At 55.4% G+C, this 24,362-nt stretch overlaps 1 protein-coding gene across 7 annotated transcripts; it reads right to left on the minus strand.

Moving 5' to 3' along the window:
* Positions 1-3,834: 3,834 nt before the first annotated feature.
* FLCN (folliculin) lies at positions 3,835-18,612 on the minus strand. Of its 7 annotated transcripts, none has more exons than XM_045586438.1 (12): positions 18,511-18,612; positions 16,087-16,349; positions 14,876-15,022; positions 13,752-13,973; positions 12,930-13,090; positions 10,702-10,793; positions 8,997-9,181; positions 8,106-8,219; positions 7,005-7,128; positions 5,886-6,017; positions 5,674-5,779; positions 3,835-5,032 (listed from the first exon to the last, which is right to left on the minus strand). In XM_045586438.1, the coding sequence occupies exons 2-12, from the start codon at positions 16,327-16,329 to the stop codon at positions 4,831-4,833; spliced, it is 1,728 nt and encodes a 575-aa protein (XP_045442394.1). In that variant the 5' UTR covers positions 16,330-16,349; positions 18,511-18,612; the 3' UTR covers positions 3,835-4,830. The 7 variants fall into 7 exon arrangements, 6 of the variants coding, with proteins under 6 accessions (XP_045442394.1, XP_045442393.1, XP_045442395.1 ...); XM_045586437.1 differs by having other exon boundaries at positions 18,440-18,551; XM_045586439.1 differs by lacking the exon at positions 18,511-18,612 and adding an exon at positions 18,329-18,480.
* Positions 18,613-24,362: the final 5,750 nt, after the last annotated feature.

The raw sequence follows: 24,362 nt of genomic DNA on the forward strand, positions 1-24,362 counted from the left end.
GATCAGGTCGGCAACCATTATTTTCCGAGCTGGAAGACCTGATCTGTGAATGGGTTGTTGACAGGAGAGCAAAGGCTTTGGTTGTGAATAGGGCTCAGATTCAAGAATTTGCCCTTGCAATGGCACCACAGTTTGACATAGCACCCAAAGACTTCAAAGCATCACAACGCTGGCTGGATAATTTCCTTCAGCGAAGTGAACTGTCTTTAAGAAGATCTACCAGTACAACATTGTTTAGGTTGGAAGATACTCAAGTTATTAAGCGAGCACTTGCTTTCAAGTCCTTCATTGATGATGCTGACTTCTCTAAATACAATCTTTCCAACATGATTGCTATGGGTGAAACTGCAGTGTTTATGGGCCAATCATCTCAAACAACAATTGAACAGCGGGGTGCCTCCTTAGTGTACATTCCCTCCACTGCTTACGAAAATTCACGTGTTTCCTGTATTTTGGTAATTCGTCTGGATGGCACTAAAATCCCACCTTTAATCATTTTTAAGGGCAAGAAGGAAAAGATTGAACGTATTTTGGGCATTTTCTTTTTCTTTTTTTTTAACATTTTAAAAAATATATTTCATTGATTTTGTACAGAGAGGAAGAGAGAGAGATAGAGAGTTAGAAACATCGATGAGAGAGAGTCATCGATCAGCTGCCTCTTGCACACCCCCTACTGGGGATATGCCCGCAACCAAGGTACATGCCCTTGACCGGAATCGAACCTGGGACCTTTTAGTTCCCAAGCCTACGCTCTATCCATTGAGCCAAACTGGTTTTGGCCGTTTTTATTCTTGAAACTGAGAAAGCCTGGGCCACACAAGCAGTTATAAGGAAGTGGGTCGATTTAATGCTGCCGCTTGTTATGGGAGGGAGCCAAAGAGGTCTGCTAGTCTGGGATGCAGCCAGCACTCACTGTGCTAAAGACATGAAGACATTTCTTCCGGCGTATAAGACGACTTTTGAAACAAAAAAAAGTCAACCGAAAATCGGGGGCAAAAGACCAAAATTGCACAAAAATTACCTGCAGATCTTGATGGCAAAGTAAGTCTTTTCTTTGAAGTGGGGGGGGGGGGGGGTGATCATATACAGCGAATATAGGCCTAAACCTATGTTTTAACTGTAAAAAAAAAATAATTAGGGGGTCGTCTTATACGCCGGAAAATATGGTAGATCAGATAATGATTCCCGCAGGAATGATGGCCTATCTCCAGACTCTTGATATTGCAATAAACAAGCCATTCAAAGACAATTTGCGCATGGAAATTAATGACTACACTGAAAATAGAATGGAGAGAAATCAGCGTGGAAACTTTGTGAAACCTAAACTGCAAGAAGTTGTGACTTGGGTGAAGAATTCATGGGAGAAAATCACTGACAGTTGCATTGCAAATGCACTGCAAGCAGGCTACCTTGACAAGAAGTACTGATTTAAAGACAGTGCTATTGCTAAACATGAGAGATTTGGTCCACTGATTCTGAAAGAAATGGAGTCACAAGAAATTCACCAGGAAATTCAGGAATTGGATTGTTACGATGATGTTCCAGAAGATGATGACATGATTGTCATTGAATAAATGAGTAAATTCTTGATACTGTAGGATTCAGTTTGTCTGATTTGTGTTGACAACTATCGTACTACCGTACCGTATACAGGTAATAAATTTCCTTTATTTTCATTTAACAATAAATGTGTACTGTATTCTTCTTCATGGAAAAATAAGACATCCCCTGAAAATAAGACCTAGCGCATCTTTGGGAGCAAAAATTAATATAAGACACTGTCTTATTTTCAGGGAAACAGGGTAGTAATGTGTTAACTGAAGATCAGATACTGCACAATGCACAGCGGCAGTGGGGAGAGGGGGCCCTGCTCTTAACTCAGTCGCAGCCGCTAAGGGGCTGACCCACGCCCTGCGGGAGGCCACTGAGTTTCTGGGCAGCCAGTAGATTACCCCGGTATCTGGCCCAGACCACGGTGTGGGCACACACTGGGCCCCCCTCTCTCTCTCTCTCTCTCTCTCTCTCTCTCTCTCTCTCTCTCTCTCTCTCTCTCTCTCTCGGAAAATCACAGCCAATTTTTGGCCTATGGAAAAACACAGCTGGGCGGCCCTGTCTTATCCTTGTCCTCAAACGCCCTGGGGGCTGGGGCTCTGGGGCCCGCAGGCACAGCTGGCACTTTCAGGGCCTCAGGAGCCTCAGGGGACACTGCCTCCTCCCCTGGGAACCTGGCTCTGGGCGTGAGGGTCTGACTAATCCCCTCTCGGTTCCTTCCCAAGTGGCCCCCGTCCCCCGGGGACAGTGGGAGCCGCCGTCCCCCCTCCTCCTTCTCCCCTCCTCCCTCCTGCGAACAGGCTGGGTCTCATCCAAAGGGTGGATCCTCTTTCACCCAAAGCAGAAATGACACCCCAGAGCGGCCGTGGTGGCCATGTCCATGGTGCCCGTGCCCGCCAAGCCCACGGAGGGCCAGGACGTCACGCTGACGGTGCAGGGCTACCCCAAGGACCGCGGGCCCACCCCCGGGCCCAGCCGGCTGCGCAGCCAGCTGCCCTCCGGCAACTGGATCGCGGCCCCGCGCACACCGGCCGCGCGGTGGGCTTCGCCAACTGCTCGCTGCTGGTGCAGAAGCTGAACCTCACCGACGCCGGGCGCTACACGCTCAAGACCGTCACGCTGCAGGGCAAGAAGGAGACGCTGGAGCTGGAGCTGCAGGTGGCCCTCAGCCTCCCTCCCTTGCACGAGGACCAGCGCTACCTTCCTGCACCTGAACCTGGACAGGCTGTGTGGGGCGGGCGGGCCGCCGGGGGCCGAGGCGGGCAGAGGAGCAGGAGGGGGGGCACGGGGTCCTCTGCCTCCCGGACGGCCCCCTCCGCCCTCTGCCCGCCCTCCCCGCAGCCCTGGAGTAGCAGCGCCGCCCCGACACCTCCCGAGAGAAGAGCCAGCTCGTGCCACCCTCGCCGTCTCCCCGAGCGGAAGGTCTCCGTGGCCTCGGCCCTCTGTTCTCCCGCTCCCACCAGAGTTAGAGCCGGCAGCGCCTGCTCCTCACCGCGCTGTCGCACGCTAGAGGCCATAAACGTGCTAGTGCACACACACACACACACACACACACACACACACACAGAAGAAAATCAGATACTCCTCCCTGAAGTTTTGTTGTCTTTTGTTATTTTCACTTATTTTTAAAAAATATATATATTTTATTGATATTTTACAGAGAGGAAGGCAGAGGGATAGAGAGCCAGAAACATCGATGAGAGAGAGACATTGACCAGCCGCCTCCTGGCAACCAACGTACATGCCCCTGACCAGAATCGAACCTTCGATCTCTATCCAATGAGCCAAACCGGTTCGGCCACTTACTTTTATTGTTGTCAGCTGTCTCTTTGTCAAGACTAGGCCAGAAGTGTATTTTTCTCATAGGCCATTAAGTCTGCTAGTCACTTCAGCTAGAGGAGGGGCTTGCAACAAGGGGAGAGGTGCAACAACAACGTCTGCCAACCTCTTTGCCTGCACCTTTGTGATGGGAAGTAGCAATCAGTGATGGAAGCACAGACTCCTAATAGGACGGGTCCCTTTCACCATTCTCGCTCCCACGCTGTGTGAAAGCTGCTGAGCGCTGCCTGCTATGCAGCAGGGAGTAGTGGAGAGGTAGTTGCTACTGAGCCAAGAGCTTAAATTGACCAAAATTAACCAGTTTACCAGTCTTTCCCTGGAAGTTGTAAGCCTTTCATAGATTCAAGTTTCAAAATAATTATATCATTACCGGTGTTATTTTAACCATATTTTCTGTGATTGATCCCAAGAAAACTTTAGTTATGAAACCATGTGGTCAATATTTTATAAAAATATATATTTATTGTTTCAATGTTCTTACATAATACAAACACCTAGTCATAGACTTAGTCTTCATGTTACATATAAACAAACAAAAAACTAAACAAATCAGCAAAACTGCTGGAAAATCCCTCAAACCATGAACCCTTATAAAAAATGCACAGAGAGGATGAAATGATCTTAAGTCTCCATGCTCTGAAGGTTAACTGAGCCAAATGTGAATGTGTAAAGAAGCAATAGAAACAAAGTAACATGGATCATACACAGTGAGCTGGGCCAAATGGCTGCACTGAACATTTCGGCAAAATGTCATCTTTGTGCAACAAAGATCAGGGGCTTGACCTCAAACTATGGGTAATTTCAAAGCAACATTAGGACAGCACAGCCAGAAGACTTGGTGGTCACATGATTTCAGAACATGCATTCCCATATTCCAACGATGAGGAACACCTCCTCTCTACCCTGAAAGCCTGTCCCAGAGCCCTAACCAAAACCAGGCTTCTAAAAATGACCGGTAGTACATGTGTGCGTTTAATCCCTGGACAACTCCTGCTGAATTACAGAGCAAAGTATTGAATGTTAGCCCCAAGGGAAAGCATGATGTTGTGGCTAAAATACCCAGGTCAGGACTGGCTGACATGTCTTCCTGTAGAAGCTGAGATCTAAGTCCAGGAGAAAGGAGACACGGCTTCCTTAGTCTTCTCTCTCACAGGGGCTCTGACACAGGGCCTGTCCTTGTCACAAGTCTCCACGTCCTCTTCAGGCCGGAGCAATGGAAACAGCTGGTGGGGTGATCCCAAGAACTCACCACACCCAAACCCCGCACACAGGCACAGGCCAGCCCCAACAGTCACATTCCCAGCGAGAACACAGCTCCGGGCCAGCAGTGCAGGATGGGACAGCCTATGATGGCCACCAGACACCCACTCTCTGAGTGCGATGGCAAGGGTGGCCATCACCACTTCCCAGCGGGCATCGCAGACAGACTTCCACGGTGGGTCAATTACGTGGCTCCGTGGCCGGGGGGCTCCGGACCGTGGACATGAGATGGGACTTGTAGGTTTTGCTCAGGCCTGTCATCCAGAACTTGAGCAGTTTGACGTTGTCCTCCTCGGACGCTCCGAGGATACTCAGGAGCTTCTGCGTGTCCTCTTTGGGCCGACTGTCCACCTTGGTGAATTTGAAAAGGACCTTCACTTTGCTGCAGAAAACCAAACAAAACACTCAGATGCCACAGCACAATCACTGAGCTCTCGTCTGCAAGCAGAGCTGGAATTCAAACCCTCAGAAGGGACAGCACAGCAGCACCTTAGGGTCTCCAGTTTGCCCATCAGGCACAGCCTTGGGCAATGCGGCTGGTGTATCAAAATGGGGGGAAAGGAGGAAAAAAATTTCCCTTAAATTCATGAAAGAATTTGATTGATCCTAAGCTTTTATATTATTTGAAATCAGGATAATACTTTACTCATTAAATTGGACAAAAAATTACTAAGAAGGCAGAAGGAAATAAATTAACTTGTTTTCGTGAAACGGAATTTTTAAAGTTAATTAAGCAGCAAAAATAAATGCTTCCCTTGGAGGCAGGTGTCACCCCGTCTCAGAGGAGCAGCCTGAGGCTCGGGGCACCTGTCATTGCCTGGTGTCACCAGCCAATATATTCGTGGCGGAGCTGGTGTTTGAACTCACCCTTAATGTGTGCTCTCAACTGCCTCTCTGGTAGCCACAGCTTCACCTCTTTCTTTGAAAACAGCTTCTGGTTCTCCTTCGCAGACACACTGCTGCTGGCAACCCAGCCCTCCCCTCAGCAATGAGCCCCCCAGGAGTGCAGCGGCCGGTACTTACTTCATCCACTCTTCTTTGAGGCAGATGAGGCACTGGTCAACCACGTCCACAGACAGATTCTGGTTGGTCAGAGCAGCTTCCATCTTATTCAGAATGGTCGGGCCCACTGGGAACGGGAGGTGGACGGGGCGGGGAGGGAGTCAGAGCAGGAGGGAGGCACACTCCCTCCCCGCGCTCCTTCTGGCACAGGCAGCCCGCCCAGGAGCACCCACCTCGGTCTGCAGCCACAGGACTCCCGCTGGTCACCACAAACTCGTATTTGCTGAGAGACTGGTCGTCCTCGCACCCGGCCAGGGGGAGGCTGGAGGGAACGGCTGTGTGGACCTCCACTACGACAGCGAATTCTGTAGCAACACAAACGCACTGCTCCAGGGAGTGTCCCCCACTCGGCAGCAGCCATCGCTGCTTGCCGTCAAACCACCCAGGAAAACCCATCTCCGGAGACTGACACTGGGCATCAAGAGCTTCCTGCGGCTTATTTGTAAATAGTGAAGGGTTAACTTTGGCCTCGGGTAGACTAACCACCTATTGTTTCACAATAACTACTAGTTATATACTGAACAGCCCTACGACCGCCAGAGAGAGGTGCCACAATTCCCCCGTTTTACAGAGAGGGAAATGGACTCAGAAGCCACGAGAAGTGGTAAGGCTCTCAGCCCGCCCTGAAACCAGGGCCTGCACTCTGAACTGGACCCAGGACACAGCTCTGCCTCTCGAGCGCTCAAGACCCAGCTGGTGCCGAGGCCGGACGCCTGCAGTCCTCCCTCTGCCCGGCGCAGGGCTCCCGTGGGCACTGCGATGCGTCCACGCTGACTCCTGAGCTTCCTGAACAAAGTGAGGGGTGCCGATTAGCTTCTCGGCAGTAAGCCCGTGGGCACTGAGGGCAAAACCGGCTGAACAATGGGTGCGAAAGAGGCATTTAAGGTCTAGAGAAGGGGAGCACCTGAGCCCAGTTTTGGCTCAAACAAGCTCTTGTTTTAAAAAGGCGTGTACAAGGAAGAGAACACCTGAGGACAAGGAAGGAGGACAGAACATGAGAACAAAGGAGATGCGTGAACTGTGAAGGTGGCCCAGCAAGCCCCCAGCTCGACGGCATCAGACTCACGGGCCTGGACGCAACCACAGCCCTGACAGCCACTGGTGCTGGTCCCACTCCAGACCGCGGCCGCCCACCCGAGAGCCAGGCCCGTGAGCCCCTCACGAAGCTGTCCGTCCAGCCCTCCTCGTTTTAAAGGCAGAAACCAGAGGGCTATGACACTGGAAAGCTGGCCCTGCAATGCGGGCCCCGGCTCCCAGGACCAGCAGGTGACACCCGGGAGGAGAGCACGCACCTGAGGAGAGCACGTGGGCGGGGACCTGCACGCGGGGGCTGAGCCCCAGGAAGTTGCAGCGGTAGGCCTCCTCGTACTGGCTGCTGTACGGGATGATGCGCACACAGCCCACGGGCAGCATGGTCTGCAGAGGAGAGGGGGACTCAGACCGAGCAGGTGGACACCCTGGCCCTGCCCGGGTCCATCACCCACCCTCCAGGGCCCTCTCCAGCGCAATCCAGTCTCCCTCCTCCCGGGCGTCCCTGGTCACTCGGCCACTGGCCTTGTGCTGCCTTTGCTCTGTGGTGTTAATCCTATCTAATAAAAGAGGAATATGCTAATTGACTGCCATGCCCTCAAAGACGGCAGAGTCCACAGCCACAAGATGGTGGTGCCCAGTCCCCTCAGCGCCACTGGGGCACAGACGTGTGGCATGGCCTGCCTACTGAGTCCCCCAGCTGCCTAGGGCCAGCCAGGCTTGCACTGCCGGCAGTGGCAGCAGCAGAGGTGTGATGGGGTGTTGCCTCTGCCCCGAGGGCTCCTGGACGGTGGAGGAGCAGGCCGGGCTGAGGGGCCCCCTCCAGTGCATAAATTGTCATGCTTCGGGCCTGTAGTTCTTAAATAATTATTTTATTTCTCAGATAACTGTCTCTTCCCTCACCCACGGAGATTATACGCTGAGAGGTTGTCATATTCATTTTGGGCCCTCACAGGCCTATGCAGCAGAAGGCAGGCATTCATGCTTTCTGGTGACTTAAACACATGCGAGCCAGACCCTCTGGGAGGGACCAGCATGCTGCCCCTCGCCCCTCATCGAGGGCTGCACAGAGGCAGTGCAGGGACAGCTGCTTCCTCCGCAGCTGTGATCACTCCCATGGTCTGCGAGGGACCCAGGGTGAGGACAGGAGAGAGGGTCATTAGTTCTCAATCTCTCAGGAAGTACAGACTCCTTCCACTACAAACAAAGCCATAAAGAACTGTCATTTTTAATAGTGGAGGGAAACACGAATCTCAGGAAGGAGCATCAATGCACCCTGACAATCACTCCCAAAGTCAGGGTGTTTTCAGAACCACCCAGCAAACACTATCCCTACAAACAAGGAAGGAGAAGAGACGCCTCACCCGGAGGACTTCAAACGCGGACAGGACGAGGTGTGCATCCCCGCTTTTCCAGATCACCTGGTTCCCCATGAGAACGTGCCAGGCCAACATGCGAAAAGAGGAGGCACCCAGGACCTGAAAGACAGAGCCCAGTGCTCTCTGCCCTGAATGTGCATCCTGTCCAACGGATGCTACCTGCGTGTCCATCTGGAACCTTCTCTGGATGGTCAAGGAAGACAGGTCAAAGACGAGAAGCCACTTAGATCCTCGGGGTGGCTGAGCGGCTTGCCAAGGTCAGAAGAAGGCAGATAGTAGTCCCCAGATTTGTGCCTAAAATCCAGATCCCAAAATTCTTGCACATTATATAAGACCTTTTCCCATTTTTATTTTCGGAGCCTTGAAGCAGAAAAGGCATGAGCAACATCTGCCTTCTCTCTGGACACGCTTCACTCTGCTGGACCACTTGCCAGCGAGGGCAGGGCTCAGGACACCGCCGCTCCGGGAGCAGGGTCTCCACACAGCCTCACGCCACCCCGCACGGCGGACCAGCATCCGGGGCAGACGGCTCCGTCCTCTCCACCAGCGCTGTCCACCAGCCTCGCCCCACCTCGCCGATCCCCGCCCTGCCCGTACTGCTCTCATCCAGACCAGCCTTCTCCCCCCGTGTTTTTAATCTCCTCAAGGATATTAGTTACTGCTTTTTTAGAGAGGAACATCCACTTGTCGTTCCACTTATTTATGCGTTCACTGGTTGATTCTTGCACATCCCCTGACGGGGTATGGAACCCGCGGCCACAAGGAGGCTGCTGGTGACTCTAACCACCTGTCCCTGCCGATTCAACACCATGAGCCCCAAGGACCAGCGTGCTGGAGGGTGAAGTGGAGGACGGGACTCTACCCTCTGCTGCCTACCTGCCTCATGTGCCGAAGGGACTTGAAGACGGACAGCTTCCGGGGCTGCCAGCTCTCACAGTCTGAGAGCGAGGAGGAGCCTGTGGGGCACTTGCTCAGCTCCCGCCTCTCCGCGCCCTCTGGCAGGACAGAGGCTTTCTCCTCAGCCTCGGAGTTGTCCCAGCCTTCGGATTCCTCTTCTAAATCTGCAAGACGGACAACGAAGACAGCTGTGACGCCTGCTGCCCCTGGACTCCACTTCCTGGCTGCAATGGTCTCCTTGTGTGACCACTTCAGCCCAATGCACCTCTTGGTTAAGCTATTAGAGACCGTGGTTCTGGTCTGGGCCAGCCGCCTCCACCACTCCTTCCTGTGGTTAATCCTCACCGAGGGTATTTTCCCATTGACTTTTAGAGCAGAAGGGGGGGGGGGGGAGACATTGATTGGTTGCTTCTCACACACCCCCAACCAGGGCTGGGACGGAACCTGCAACCCAGGTCCATGCTCTTGATGGTAATCAAACCCGTGGCCATGCAGCGCACAGGACGAAGCTCTCCCCACTGCGCACCCAGCAGGGCCACACTGCTCTCGCCCCGGAGCCGGCGGGCCGGGAGGGCCTGCAGGCCTGTGAGCTGCTCCCACAGCCGGCACTCCTCCAGGGCTTTCTCACCGTCCTCCTCACTTAAAGATAAAGAAATGTCTGAAATTTCAGTCAGTCTGCATACACCTTCACCCGGTGCGGCCCTCGGGGAGAGCCGTGCCCAGCACAGGGAACAGAGCAGAAGGCAGGCCCTGAGATGGGTCAGCCGCCCTCAGAGCCTGTGCTCTGAGCCTCCTATGACCAGGACTCCGACCAAGATGTGACAGGAGGCCTGAAGTCTGTCCGGGTGCCTGGGCTCTCTGCAGAAGTACCTCTCACCATCTTCACTAGCCTTGGAACTCAGAATCACTACAACAATGGACTATGATTGCAAAGTTTTCTGAGTATCTTCTTCTCTCGCTGGAATTCTATCTCTTCTTTCCTACTCAGGAGAGGATTTGCGTGCAAGCATGTGGCAATCAACTGACTGCAGAGGGGCCTGGAGACAGCTCCACTGATCTAAGGTCAGTTATTTCCACCGCAGCACTCCAGCAGGGTGAGTAACGAGCCATACACACACGCCTCACGGTCAGATCTACCAACCACGCCGCTGACACCAGACCTCAAGCCCCAGTGACCGCCCTCTGGAGTAAAGCACAGCGGCGAGACCAGGGGTCCCGGGCTGCTGTCCTCGGCACCAGCCCCTGGGGAGCTCCTCAGCGCACAGGCCCTGCGCCCCGACACCAAGAGCCGACCCCCGAGAGGGCGGCCCGGGACAGCGAAGTGTGGGGACCGCCGCCCGATGGAGCCCTGGGTCTCTGGGGCCGAGAGCAGTGTGGCCCTGCTGGGTGCGCAGCACAGCCCTCTACTGACGAGCAGAGTGAGAGTCTGCAAAGGCCCAGCACGTGGTTAACGGTAAAACAGGGACCAGAAAGCTTCCCGTCAGCCAGTCCTGACAGACTGACGCCCCACAGGGTTTTCCCGGGCCTGGGCCAGACTCTCCTGGGCTGTCCAGGAAAATGAGACAGGAAATCAGACAGGAGCGCCTGGGCCAGCTCCTCTGCAGGCTCCTCACGGGCTTACCCCCGGGCCCCGGTCAGCGCCCGCCGGCCTGCAGGAGGCGCACGGGCGCCGGGCGCTGCTTACCCGCCAGCTTCTCCATCTGGACCAGCGTGTCCTCGGTGGGTGCGCCCTCCAGGAGCTTCTCCGTCAGCCGGCTGCCGCACGCCTTCAGAAGCCTGAGGACAGAGCGGGTCTCTGGCCCTCCGCCTCTCCTCTCACCCCCGCTCACAGAAAACAGCACCACCACCGGGGATCAGCAAAGCCCACCGCGCCCCGCGCTCCCTACAACAGGCACAGGAAGCAGCCGAGAGACGACCCGGACAAGGGACGGACAAGCCACACACTGTGTGTGACCGGATTCAAAAGTCACTTCTGAGGCAAACGGGAAAAGTGAACGTGGACTGGGCTGCATGGTACTAAGAAACCAGTCCCTTTTGTTGGATATGTTCATGGTTTTATGGCTGAAATGAGACAATTGACATTTGCTGTAAAACTAGAAGGAAGTGGGGGCACGTGGAAAAGCAGGAACATGCTGAGAGCCGCCAGCGCGGACGGCAGGATGCTGTGCCGTCTGGGACTCCCCGGGAGCTGTTTACAAGTTTCCTGGACAGAGTGATCTTTAAACCAGGGGGATGTACGGGGTTGGTGGGGTTCGCAGGTCCTGGGAGCTGCACTTGAGGTCCCCCTCTGAGCTCCTCGCCCACCAGGACCTTCGAGGATGACCCCAGACTTCACACTGACAGCACAGGAATGAGAATCTGGGGGTCTTCGGAGGATCGTGCATGGAGGGACAGAAACAATGGAAGGCCAGAGGACAAACGGCCATTTCAAATACATCCACCACCCCACTGGCTCCTCCCCCCAGAGGACGGACCCTCTCCTCTGGATGCCGGCCACACAGCACAGTCCTCACAACAGCGGGCACAGCGGGTGGGGCTGGGCCAGGTCAGGACTTTGCATACCCCAACCCTCTCTCCTCGGTCACTCCCTGAGGGAAGGCAGCTCGCCTGTCTGCACAGCGAGGGCTGAGCCTCCTGCCCACAGTCAGCACCAACGTGCCAGCCCTGTGAGGAAGCCAAGCCAGGTGACAAAACCTCCTTAGAATCTGAGCCAGAACTGGCAGCTGAGCCTCACTCCAACTCCTGACCCACAGAAGGTGTGGGAGATACATGCTCATTGTCGTTTACAAAGGAGGAGGAAGATCCCTTGTCTTGGAATATCTTTTTTTTAATGTATTTCTATTGCCGAAACTGGTCAGTCTGCGGACTGAAGGGTCCCAGGTTCGATTCCAGTCAAGGGCATGTGCCTTGGTTGTGGGCGCGTCCCCAGTTGGGGGTGTGTAGGAGGCAACGGACTGATAATTCTCTCTCATTGATGTTTCTGGCTCTCTATCCCTCTCTCTTCCCCTCTGTAAAAAATCAATAAAATATATATTTTTAAAATGTATTTCTAGCCGAAACCGGTTTGGCTCAGTGGATTGAGCATAGGCATGCGGACTGAAAGGTCCCGGGTTCGATTCCGGTCAAGGGCATGTACCTTGGTTGCGGGCACATCCCCAGTGGGGGGTGTGCAGGAGGCAGCTGATCGATGACTCTCTCTCATTGATGTTTCTGGCTCTCTATCCCTCTCTCTTCCTCTCTGCAAAAAATCAATAAAATATATTTTTTAAAATGTATTTCTATTGATTTCAGAGAGAAAGGAAAAGGGAGAGACAGAAGCATCAATGATGAGAGAGAATTACTGATTGGCTGCCTCCTGCACACCCCTCCCTGGGAATGGGGCCTGTGCTCTGACTGGGAATTGAACCGTGACTTTCTGGTTCATAGGTAGACGCTCAACCACTGAGCCACAGCGGCTGGGCCTAGCTTTTTTTTTTTTTTTTGAGGATTTACTAAGGCTGGGACAGTGAAACAAAGGACCTAGGATAGAAGCAACAGAAGAGGGATGGGCTGGGGAAGTGAGCCTCTGCTTCGGCTCAGGAAGAAGTCCGAGAAAAGCGGGCCTGTGGACAGGCAGGGTTAGTCTGAGCGAGCCGGGAGCAGCGCTGCACACAGGGCCTGGTTGCCAGCCTCCTGGGGGCCCTAGGAGTTTAGGGGCCACCTGTAGGGAAGAAGAGGGAGAGGGGAAGGCACAGGCGTGCTCCTGGGAGGAAGGGTGCACGCTGGGACTAGCACTTCGCAACATCGCTGGGAGGGGCGCTCTGCAGGACGTGCCCTGCCCCCGCAGGGAGAACGGGGCAGGTCAGGGCTCACTACACCGCGCCCCACAGAGGCCCGACCAGCCTCCTGCTCTCAGGCCCGCGGCCTCCTTACCACGCGAAGGAGGTGTGCAGGCACGCCCACAGGTTGTCATCGCTGGTCAAGGAGGTGAGCGAGCGGGCGGCGTTGCCGTTCCTCTGGTGCAGGAACGGGGTGAAGGCCGTGTTCATCCTCTGAGCACGCTGTGGGCACCCGAACTGCTCTGCCTCAAACACCTGCAACGCACCCGCGCTCAGCATCCTGGTGCTGCCCAGAAGCCTGTCCCCCGCCCGCGCAGAGCACAGGGCACCAGGGATTCCAACAGCGGCTGGGCTGGGGCCTGGGAGCACCCCTGCCTCTCCTGCGACAGCCTTCTGGGCGCTGGAGAGACCCTGAGGCGGCAGGTGTGCTCCAGGCCATGGCCGTCATGCTCCACATCCATCCAGTCCTCCCCTCCAGCACATGGAGGGCTCACCATGCAGAGCATATGGGGACACGTGACCAGCACCCTCACTTCCCTTGAGCAGACAAATGAGCAACACTCAGTTTGGCTACAAAGAGCAACAAGCAACCTGAGGCAGAGAAGACTGCTGCCAGGCATCACCGGCCTGCCTGCCCCGAGGTGCAATGCCGCATGGTGGCGGTCTGCAGCTGGTTAGTGACCAGGCCTGTGCAACGGAGGTCAGAGGACGAGGACATCAGGTGAAGCCAGGTCTGACGGCAGCCAAGCAGCCGGAGCTGAGCCAACCAGGACGATCAGAGACCACAAAAGCAACCGGTCTGACTGGTGACGGCCGGGCCTCCAGCCCCGCTCTGGCCGAGGCCAGGAAAGGACAATCACCGCAGACAGAGCAGCGGCGCGGGCCCGCCCGCCCTGCGGCCCGCCCGCCCCGGCACCTTGAGCGCCTTGCCCTGGAGCTCGGCGATGATGCCGCGGATCTTGCCGAGCAGGAAGGGCCAGGAGTTGATGAGGTAGATGCGGTCCATCATGATGGTGATGATGCTGTACCAGCGCTGGAAGCCGCGGGCCAGGCTGTCTTTGATGAAGAAGGTGTGGCTGAACACAAACCCGTGCTGCTCGTCCCCGAAGAAGATGGGGCCTTCCCGGCCGGGGCAGACCTGCGCCAAAGCAAGACCGTCCTCGCCTGCTCAGCACAGGCCAGCCCCGCTCCACTCCCTCCGGCCACCGCTAACGACGGGAGGGGAAGAGGGGAGGGAGGAAAACTGCTCTCTTCTCCGGCTGGGATCCAACTGTCTGTCATCCTGAGCGCCAGGGCCAGCCAAGCGGGCTTGGTACTTTTTCTACCCTGAGCCGTAACTGCTACACAAATAAACCCACCCAGACTACCTGCCGCATCCCTGAGAGGCACTGAGAGCGGCAGTGAGACCTGCGGAGCCCTCGTGATAATGTGCGGCGTCTGCAGAGCGGACTCTGGTCCCAGACCCAGCTCGCTCCCTGACACAGCCCATCCGGCGTGCCTGCCTCCCGCCAGCAGGTTAGGAGGAGGAGAGCAAGGGGAGGACAGAGCTGAAGGCGGGCACATGGCAGAGAAGTGAGCCCTGAGAGGGGCTCCGTGGTCTGACCACGTGGCATGGTGACAGAATCTGTCACTGAATTACGAGTTCTTCCTGACAGACAGAAACATAGCAGCTAAGACCGAAACGCAACAGCGGCAGCCACAGAGCTAAGAGACAATGGACTCCCTCTTCAGGATGTTAGAGGGGGCAAGATGTGTCTGATGCGGTAAACTCCATATCCTAGAAATATCCACACCTCAGAAATGTGTCCATTAAGAATGAACAAATAACACGGGTTTGGTGCTTAAAGTGATAGGCCAGAAAGCGCTTAGAAGCCAGGAGCCCAGCACAGCGTGCTTGGGTTCTGGAGAAGGCGCCCCACGGCCCCACCCTGCGCAGGGTCTGCCCGTGGCTTCCCTACAGGACTTTGTCTTCCTTCCCAGAGCCTCTGGGCCCTTCTGAGATCTCCAAGGACAGCCGCCCGCCCACACCGCAGTGCCCACCTCACAGCTCAGGCTGCGCACGCAGGCCTGGCGGACGATGCTGAAGAGCTGGGGGTGGCTCGGGTGCTGATGGCTGACGTATTTAATCGAAGTCTCTTTATCATGGCTCAGGTACCCGGGATGCCCCACAGCAAGGGACCGGCAGCCCTGCCCAGGAAGGAAAAGAGCACCAGTTAGTGGGAAGCGGCACCGTGTGCTCTTGCCCTGTGCGAAGACTCCACAGTCATAACTGCATCTAGTTGTACTTTCCTGAGGATTCCTATGCTTCCTGACGAGAGGAGCCCGGATGCAAAGACCACAAAGGTCTCACAGGTGTGAGCAGCAGATCCAATCTACTGAGCACTCAGGCAGCAGGAAGCTCTACAGCCCGGCCAGTGTTCTCAGTGGTTAGTGTCGGCCCACACACCAGAGTCACCGGTTTGATTCCTGGTCAAGGGCGTGAGCCTGGGTTCCAGGTTCAATCCCTAGCCCCTGTCAGAGCATGTGGGAGAGGCAACCAACCCATGTGCCTCTCTCACTTTGATGTTTCTCTCCCCCTCCCTCCCACTCTCTCTAAAAATCGATGGGGAAATGTCCTTGGGTGAGGATTAACAAGAAGAAGCTCTACACACATTACCTCTTTAATCCGAAGGACAGCTTAGGAGAAAACGAGTGAGACTCCTGTCATACAGAAGGGACCCCTGGGGCTCCCAGCTGCCAGCGGCTCACAGTGCGCTGTGCTGGCATCTGTCCTTGGCGCTGGCGCAGCCATGAGCAGGCGTCTCAGGAAGAGGCAGGTATAGCAGGTGTGAGCAAGAATTCCGCACTGCCTCTGAGGCCATGCCCAGCCCAGGCCTCCTGTGAGGGAACTTAAAGTCCGCCTCCCAGAGCTCGTAAAGCAGCCGCAGGAGCCCAGGACCCCGAGGGGGAGCGCCCGAGAACACCAGCCAGAGGCAGTCGGAGCCGGCGATGGGAGATGTGGACACGGCTGTGAACACGGGCGTGTGGTGGGAGGCTGCAAGCAAAGGGGGTGGTGGTGGTGACAGTCTGCTGGCCCGGGGCGGGCTGAAGGCTGGATGAAGGGAAGAGCTAAGCTAAAGGGGCATAAAGAGGCAAAGGCCCTGCATGGAGCACACACCACTGGGAGCCCACTCGCTGGGAGGCCCGCCCCCAGGCGGCCCCAGTGTAAGCACGAGTCCTGGAGGGAGGAAGGGCCAGCCCCAGACACTTGCCTCGCACATGTCCGACTTCTTGGGCCCCGGGCTGCTGGACTCTGTGCCCGCCCCGTCCGCTGGGCTGTGTGTGCCGAGCCCGCTGCTCATCTGGATGCCGCCCTCCTCCTCCTCGGCCTGCTCGCCCTGGCCGGGGCTGTCCCCAGCCCCCGTGGGGAGAGGGGCGTGCAGAACCTCCGTGCAAAACAGAGTGCGGGGGCCGTGGAGCTCACAGAAGTGGCAGAGGGCGACGATGGCGTTCATGGTGCCCCGGACACACAGGCCTGTGTTGGGAGGGAAGCCGTCAGCTGCCTGTGCTCCCCCCACAGAGCCCTCAGAGCTGTGCTCCCCCCACAGAGCCCTCAGAGCTGTGCTCCCCCCACAGAGCCCTCAGAGCTGTGCTCCCACCAGAGCCCTCAGAGCTGTGCTCCCACCAGAGCCCTCAGAGCTGTGCTCCCCCCAGAGCCCTCAGAGCTATGCTCCCACCGCAGGGCCCTCAGAGCTGTGCTCCCCCCACAGAGCCCTCAGAGCTGTGCTCCCCACACAGAGCCCTCAGAGCTGCCTGTGCTCCCACCGCAGAGCCCTCAGAGCTGTGCTCCCCCCGCAGAGCCCTCAGAGCTGTGCTCCCACCAGAGCCCTCAGAGCTGCCTGTGCTCCCACCGCAGAGCCCTCAGAGCTGTGCTCCCCCCAGAGCCCTCAGAGCTGTGCTCCCCACACAGAGCCCCCAGAGCTGCCTGTGCTCCCACCACAGAGCCCTCAGAGCTGTGCTCCCCCCGCAGAGCCCTCAGAGCTGTGCTCCCACCAGAGCCCTCAGAGCTGCCTGTGCTCCCCCCGCAGAGCCCTCAGAGCTGTGCTCCCCCCAGAGCCCTCAGAGCTGTGCTCCCACCGCAGAGCCCTCAGAGCTGTGCTCCCACCACAGAGCCCTCAGAGCTGTGCTCCCCCCAGAGCCCTCAGAGCTATGCTCCCACCGCAGGGCCCTCAGAGCTGTGCTCCCCCCAGAGCCCTCAGAGCTGTGCTCCCCCCAGAGCCCTCAGAGCTGTGCTCCCCCCACAGAGCCCTCAGAGCTGCCTGTGCTCCCACCGCAGAGCCCTCAGAGCTGTGCTCCCCCCAGAGCCCTCAGAGCTGTGCTCCCCCCGCAGAGCCCTCAGAGCTGTGCTCCCACCAGAGCCCTCAGAGCTGCCTGTGCAGAAGACCCGCTGTTTTGTGGGTGAAGAATTCAGAGCGAGAGGCTTAGTGGCCGTTACAGCCAGTCTCCCCCCGAACGCGGAGGCGGGGTTCCAGCTGGAGCCCACGTTTCTGCAGCGGCTTCTCCAGAGCCTCCACCATGTCCATGTGGGACCGCTCACCGTGTAAACAGAAAACTCCGGCCGGCGGCCCTCCGCCGCGGGCAGAGGCCCCAGTGCACTCCTGGGGCCCCCTCCCTGCCCGGCAGCCGCCTCTGACGTCACCCCGGGTGCCCCCCCTCCCTGCCCGGCAGCCGCCTCTGACGTCACCCCGGGTGCCCCCCTCCTGCCCGGCAGGCGCCTCTGACGTCACCCCGGGTGCCCCCGCCTCCCTGCCCAGCAGCCGCCTCTGACGTCACCCCGGGTGCCCCCCCTCCCTGCCCGGCAGCCGCCTCTGACGTCACCCCGGGTGCCCCCCTCCTGCCCGGCAGGCGCCTCTGACGTCACCCCGGATGCCCCCGCCTCCCTGCCCGGCAGCCGCCTCTGACGTCACCCCGGGTGCCCCCCTCCCTGCCCGGCAGCCGCCTCTGACGTCACCCCGGGTGCCCCCGCCTCGGACCTGGCTGGGCGCCCGCAGCCCCCCGGCCGGCAGGCTCCCCGCGGCCCCGGCAGAGGCCAGCGTGCGGCCCGGCCCCGCTGTGGTCTCCCCGCCGGGCCGGACAGGGCGGAGCCGGAGCCCGCCGGTGCCGCCCCAGGGCCGCCGGGCGGCCGACCAGCGCCGGCCCGGGCCGCGGACCAAGGCCGGCTGGGCCTCCGGGAGGAGGTGCCCGCCGCCCGGAGCAGCGGCGGGGGCGCCTGTGCCGACCCTCCGGAGGCCGCCCTCCCGCCGGCGCGCCTCACCCCTCCGTCCGGCCACGGCGACTGGACACCAGCGTGACCGGCGGGGAGGCACCTCCTGCCCGCCCGCCCCGCGCCGTGGCCGTGCGGGCGGCCATCACGCTCCCGCCGCGCTCCGGGCCTGCGGGTCACAGACGCCCCGGCCCCGAACCCGCCGCCCCTCGCACCCGCGGCCGCACGTCCCCTCCCGCCCCGCCGGCTACCGGGCACAGCCGCCGCCTGGGCCTCAGTCCGCACGGTCCCGCCGCCAGCCGGACTCAGAAGCCGGGAGCCCCGCCCGGGCCGCACGCAGCCGCCGAGCCCCGGACACTCGCCTTCCTCCACGGCCCGCCCAGCGCCCCCTCGCGAGCCCAGTCCCCGGCTCAGCCGCCCGCGCCCGGCTCACGCGACACCTCCCCGCCGGCGTCAGGGCGCCTGACTGGGCCGGGCCGCACCACCGCCCAGGCCGCGGGGGGAGCACGGGCCGCACCACCGCCCAGGCCGCGGGGGGCGCACGGGCCGCACCACCGCCCAGGCCGCGGGGGGAGCACGGGCGGCTCCACCCGCCCAGGCCGCGGGGGGCGCACGGGCCGCACCACCGCCCAGGCAACGGAGGGGCGCACGGGCCGCACCACCGCCCAGGCCGCGGGGGGCGCACGGGCTGCACCACCCGCCCAGGCCACGGAGGGGCGCGAGTTTGGTAACTGAATCTGGCTGGGAACCTGAAGCCCCTGCCTGACACCTTGCTCTGCCGCACCCTGTTCCTAGCCCCCCACCAAGAAGTACGAAATGGTTCAATCCGTACCAGTGGGACTATTGGAGACAAACACTTAATTTTTTAAAGAAACAAACATGTTTTTAAAATTCTTGATGGGCTGAGACCGGTTTGGCTCAATGGATAGAGCGTCGGCTTGGGGACTGAAGGGTCCCGGGTTTGATTCCGGTCAAGGGCATGTACCTTGGTTGCGGGCATATCTCCAGTGGGGGGTGTGCAAGAGGCAGCTGATCGATGACTCTCTCTCATTGATGTTTCTAACTCTCTATCTTCCTTCTTCTCTGTACAAAATCAATAAAATATATTTAAAAAATAATAAAAAAATAAAATTCTTGATGGAAGATATAGCTGTTCTAGGGCTCCTGGTCCACATCGAAGACGAAAGGAAGCAGAACATCGCAACGATATAAAAAAAACACACTAATTTCTTGGAAAAGCTGGGTTTTAAACCATTAGTTTTTATTAATTTACTGGTGAGCCCAACTTGGGGAAGGAGCAGGCGGGGCGTGGCCGATGGACAGGTGGGGGCGGGACCTTGGAGCAGGCGGGGCGGGGCCGGGGCTGGGCGTGGTCGAGGGCGGGGCACAGAAGGAGCCTGGGGCGCGGGCCTGGGCCTGGCGGGCCCGCGTGTTGGGGAGGCGGCCCCCTCTCCATAGAAGGGGCTTCTGTTTCCTCGGTCGCCCAGGTGTGGGTGCGTTGCTGAGGAGAGGACCTGAGAAGAGGAAATGGCGGGCTGCCCTGGCCTCTCCTGTGGGTGACGAGGAGGGGTGCACTGAGGCCAGGCACGCTTACAGGTTCCAGTATCCCTGCCACCCACCTCCGCTGGATATTGACAGCACAGACTTCATACATGGTGGGCAAAAGTAGGTTATAACAGCTAATGAGGGAGAGGGGGCGTCCCTCAGCCCGGCCTGCACCCTCCTGCAGTCCCGGAGCCTTGGGGGATGTCCGCCTGCCGGCTTAGGCCGCTCTGCAGAATGGGTTGCTGCCAACACAGCAAATAGCCTTGGGGAGGAGTGAGCTGGGAGCGGCCCAAGCCGGCAGGCGGACCCCCACGGGGCCCTTAGTGCTATGGAGAGGCTCCTGCCATCACTGCTGTGCTCACCAGCTGGGAGTCCAGCTTCCCCTGAGCTGTGCCTCCCCTGAGGGGGCTCAGGGACCACCAGGAGGAAAGGGTCGTGGGTTCAATTCCCGGTGAAAGGCACGTGCTTCGGTTGCAGAGTGATCCCCAGCCCAGTCCGGCACATGCAGAGTCTCTTACATCGATGTTTCTCTCCCCTTCGCTCCCCCTCCCCTTTCCACTGACCCTGAAAAATTAAGGAAAATGATGTCCTCAGCGGAGGATTAACAACAGAGAATGGCCACAGCAGCAATTGAGTACAAATCTGATTGGCTCCACACTAGTAAGCAAAGAACTTATAAAACTCTCTCTCTCTCTCTCTCTCTCTCTCTCTCTCTCTCTCTCTCTCTCTCTCTCTCTCTAGCTTTTATTAAAGACAGTCTCTTGTACTTTGTTGAAGGTACATTTTCTTGAAAGTAGGAGTGTATTTAAAATGTGTTGATAAATATCAATCTAAGAAATGCTGGCTGTTTACTTTTTGGTTATCATTGGAAATTAAGGTTTCTAAGAGTTAAGAATTCTAATTAAATTGGAAAGAAATTGTATGGTTTTGACAATAGAAGGCATGAAGAATGGACATACATTTTGAAAGAAAAAGACAGTGAGTTAAAGTTGTAGTAATGTTTATGAACATTGTAAGAAGGCTCATGACAGTTATAGAAGGTTTGGAGGGAGAAATGTTAAGGGGAAGTTATATAAATGACACAGACTAGTGAGCCAGGACAAGCAGAACAGGGAGACTGAGATAGCAAAAAGCTGTTTGCAGCCATTTAGCAAATCCAGGTGCAGTCCACTACCACCTGGTAAACCCTCTCTTCTGAGCCAAGGACAAATGAAACTAAGAGAATAAGCCCACTTTGGTACAGACTACAACCCTCCAAACTCATCTCTCCCTCCTTCCACCAGACCACTTGTCATAATCCCTTTTTTAAATGTTTTATTGATTTTTTTCAGAGAGGAAGAAAAAGGGATAGAGAGTTAGCAACACCGATGAGAGAGAAACATTGATCAGCTGCCTCCTGCACACCCCACAACCAAGGTACATGCCCTTGACCAGAACCACACCTGGCACCCTCAGTCCACAGGCCAACATTCTACCACTGAGCCAACCTGGTTAGAGCATGTCATAATTCTTGTTCTTCTAGTTTTTGCCCCAGTAATATTAAGATGTATAAAACAATTTGTCTCCAGTAAGTTGGGCAGTTTAGACCCCTGATCTTTTCCTCCCTAAAGATAACATCTAGGCCTCAGTTGTATTTCAGCTTCAGGCTCAGAAAAGCAGCAAAACCAGACAAGTGCCGCTGTGGCAGCCTCAGGACCAGCTTTTACCTCCCAAGTCACTCAGGACCACTTTCAAGCCTTCACCTACCAGTCCCTTGGGGAAACCATGCTGCTGCAACCCTCCCTCGTCCAGCCCACTGCTATCACAGTCCGCTCCCCTGTGACCTCAGCGTCCCCCCTCAGAGGAAGTAGATACAGAAGACATGACCTTCGTCCCTCTTCCATAAAACACAAAGGCCGGAGGGCCAGGTCTGATCAAATAACGGAATAGACACCCCTCCCCAGGGAACTGACCTTTAGACCACTTCACAACAGACATTCCCTTTACTTGCTTACCACTTGCCAAGACCATTGTCTTTCCCCTTAGGACCTGCACAGAGAATTCTCTGCCCAGAAAAAGCCTGCCTAGAGTCCTTTAAAACCTCTGACTTTGGGGACTGGCACCATTTTGGGGCTCAGCCCATCTGGTATATAGATGACCTAATAAATTCATAAATCTTTACCCTTTTGGCCTCCTGCATTCCTCCTTTGGTGACCCTAACATTAGGAAGACAGGAAGGCGCGCTTTTTCTCTTTCAGGGTTTTTTTTTTTTTTTTTTTTTTAATCTTTTATTTTCATTTCATTTTGTCTTAGTCTTAGGTGTTTTGGTTTTCCTTAATTGATTTTTTGGGGGGGATAAAGAGAAACATCAATTTCTTGCTCCCACCAGGGATTGAACCCACAACCTTGGTGACTGGGGACAATGCTCCACCAATTGAATTACCCACCAGGGTCAGTGTTAGGTGTTCCTGAAACTAACATGGTTTATTCAGGTTCTAAACCCAAGGAAAAAAAAATGGTTTTCCCTTTATAGCTTTTACTTGAGGAGTTACAGTCCTGGGTTTGTCAGTGGACACCATCTTAGCAGATTACCTTCCTTCCATTACGATGAACAACTGAAGGTCCCACGTAGAGGAAGGTCATTCAGCCACTGCCATTTTCAGTACAAGCCAATGTTAGATCTCAGGTGGGCTGCATTTATGCCATTCATACCTTCCCTGGCTCTGGGGTCTCTATTCAATTATTTGATCAGACCTAACACTTTTGAAGGTGTTCTCTCAAAAAAAAGAAAAAAAGTATAAATCTGTTTAATAGAAACTCGCCTCAATGAGCTGTACCCAGGCCTAAGTAAAGGGGTCCTCACAGAGTGTAAACTCTCAAGGACAGTCTACATGAGAGACACCTCAGAAGCTGGAAAATATGTCCATATTAGTGAGAAGGGAAAGCTGGCCGTAACTCCTAGCAACACCCAAACAATGAAATGCCATGGGAAATGTGTTTCTATGTGTAATAGACATTTTTGAAGTCTTACCAGGAAAGCCTCCCCACCCATCCCGCCCTGATCCCAGGTCCACTTCCACCAAAGGAAAGCTTTGCCCATGCAGCTGCCCAAGACAGAGCAACTCCGAGGTCCCCGGACCCCAAATTTCTGCTAGCCAAGGCAGTTGACGGGCTGGTCCTGCCCTGATTGGGGTGCAGGGGGTGATCTGGACTGGATCAGGCTGGTTTGCTGGCCCCAATGGGTGTCATAGTGACAGCATTACGGTCTCTGGATTTTTATCTATATAGATGTTTTCTTCTAGGATTTTATTGTTTCGCTACTTGCATTTAAGTCTTTTATCCATTTTGAGTTTATTCTTGTGTATGGTATAAGTTGATGGTCTAGTTTTATTTTTTTATATATATCTGTCCAATTTTCCCAACACCATTTATTGAAGATACTGTCTTAGTTCCATCGTATGCTCTTGCCTTCTTTGTCAATATTAATTGAGCGTAATGGCATTTCTATTCTTATTAACACTAGTGCTACACTCTTGGGGCTCAATCCCACTGTCATGAAATAGCCCTTGCCTCAGAGTCAGAAAACAACTTGAATAGTTAGGAACCTCAACAGATTCATATTTCTGAACAGATACACATTGGATCCTTTGTTTTTTAATCTGCACCTGAGGATATGTTTTTTATTGACGAGAGAGGAGAGAGAGAGAGAGAGAGAGAGAGAGAGAGAGAGAGAGAGAGAGAGAGAGAGAGAGAGAGAGAGAGAGAGAGAGAGAGAGAGAGAGAGAGAGAGAGAGAGAAGAAGAAGAAGAAGAAGAAGAAGAAGAAGAAGAAGAAGAAGAAGAAGAAGAAGAAGAAGAAAGAGAAGCGAAGAGGAATATCAGTGTGAGAAACATCAATTTGTTGCCTCCCATATGGGCCCAGTTGGGAATTGAACCTGTAATCTAGGCATGTGTGCTGACCGGGAATTGAACCTGCAACATTTTAGTGTATGGGACAACACTCCAACCAACTGAGCCACACAGCCAGGGCAAGGTACACATTGTTTTATCCTTACTTCTCATGCCCTTACCCATTTATTAGGTAAGACTTCATTGAGAAGTATAATGCTGGACTGTCCTTTTCCCAAAGGGGAAATAATGTTAGGGTTTGATGGTAACTGTCAGAATAGCCAATTAGGTGAATTAAATGGCCTTTAAATATCTTGTAATTGCTCCATTGTTGAGGTATAGTGATTGAATCTGAGAGCACTGGTCACTTGTTCCTATTGGACCAACTACCATCTTTAAAAAAATATTTTTATTAGTTTCAGAAAGGGAGAGGGAGACAGAGCTAGAAACAATGATGAGAGGGAATCATTGATGGACTGCCACACTTGGGATTGAACCCACAATCTGGGCATGTGCCTTGACCAGGAATGGAACTATAACTTCCTGGTTCATAGGTCTACGCTCAACCATTGAGCCATGCTGGCTAGGAAGGAGTTAAGTTATTTATGGTAACTGATTTCTGTAGTGCATTCTTTAGTATCCCCATTGATGATGCCAGCCAATACCTTTTGCCTTCACTTAGTGAGGAAAACAAGTTTTACTGAAAGCCCTTCTTATTTTTTACAAACTGAAGACTAGTGTTTCCCCAAAAATAAGACATCCTCCGAAAGTAAGACCTACTTACAGGTTTCCTTCTGAGTGAAATATAAGGCATCCCCCTGAAAATAAAGCCCCCCTAGGCTAAACATGAGAGATTTGGTCCACTGATTCTGAA

This window comes from Pipistrellus kuhlii, unplaced genomic scaffold, assembly GCF_014108245.1.
Source record: "Pipistrellus kuhlii isolate mPipKuh1 unplaced genomic scaffold, mPipKuh1.p scaffold_m20_p_23, whole genome shotgun sequence".
Classification (NCBI taxonomy): Eukaryota; Metazoa; Chordata; class Mammalia; order Chiroptera; family Vespertilionidae; genus Pipistrellus; species Pipistrellus kuhlii.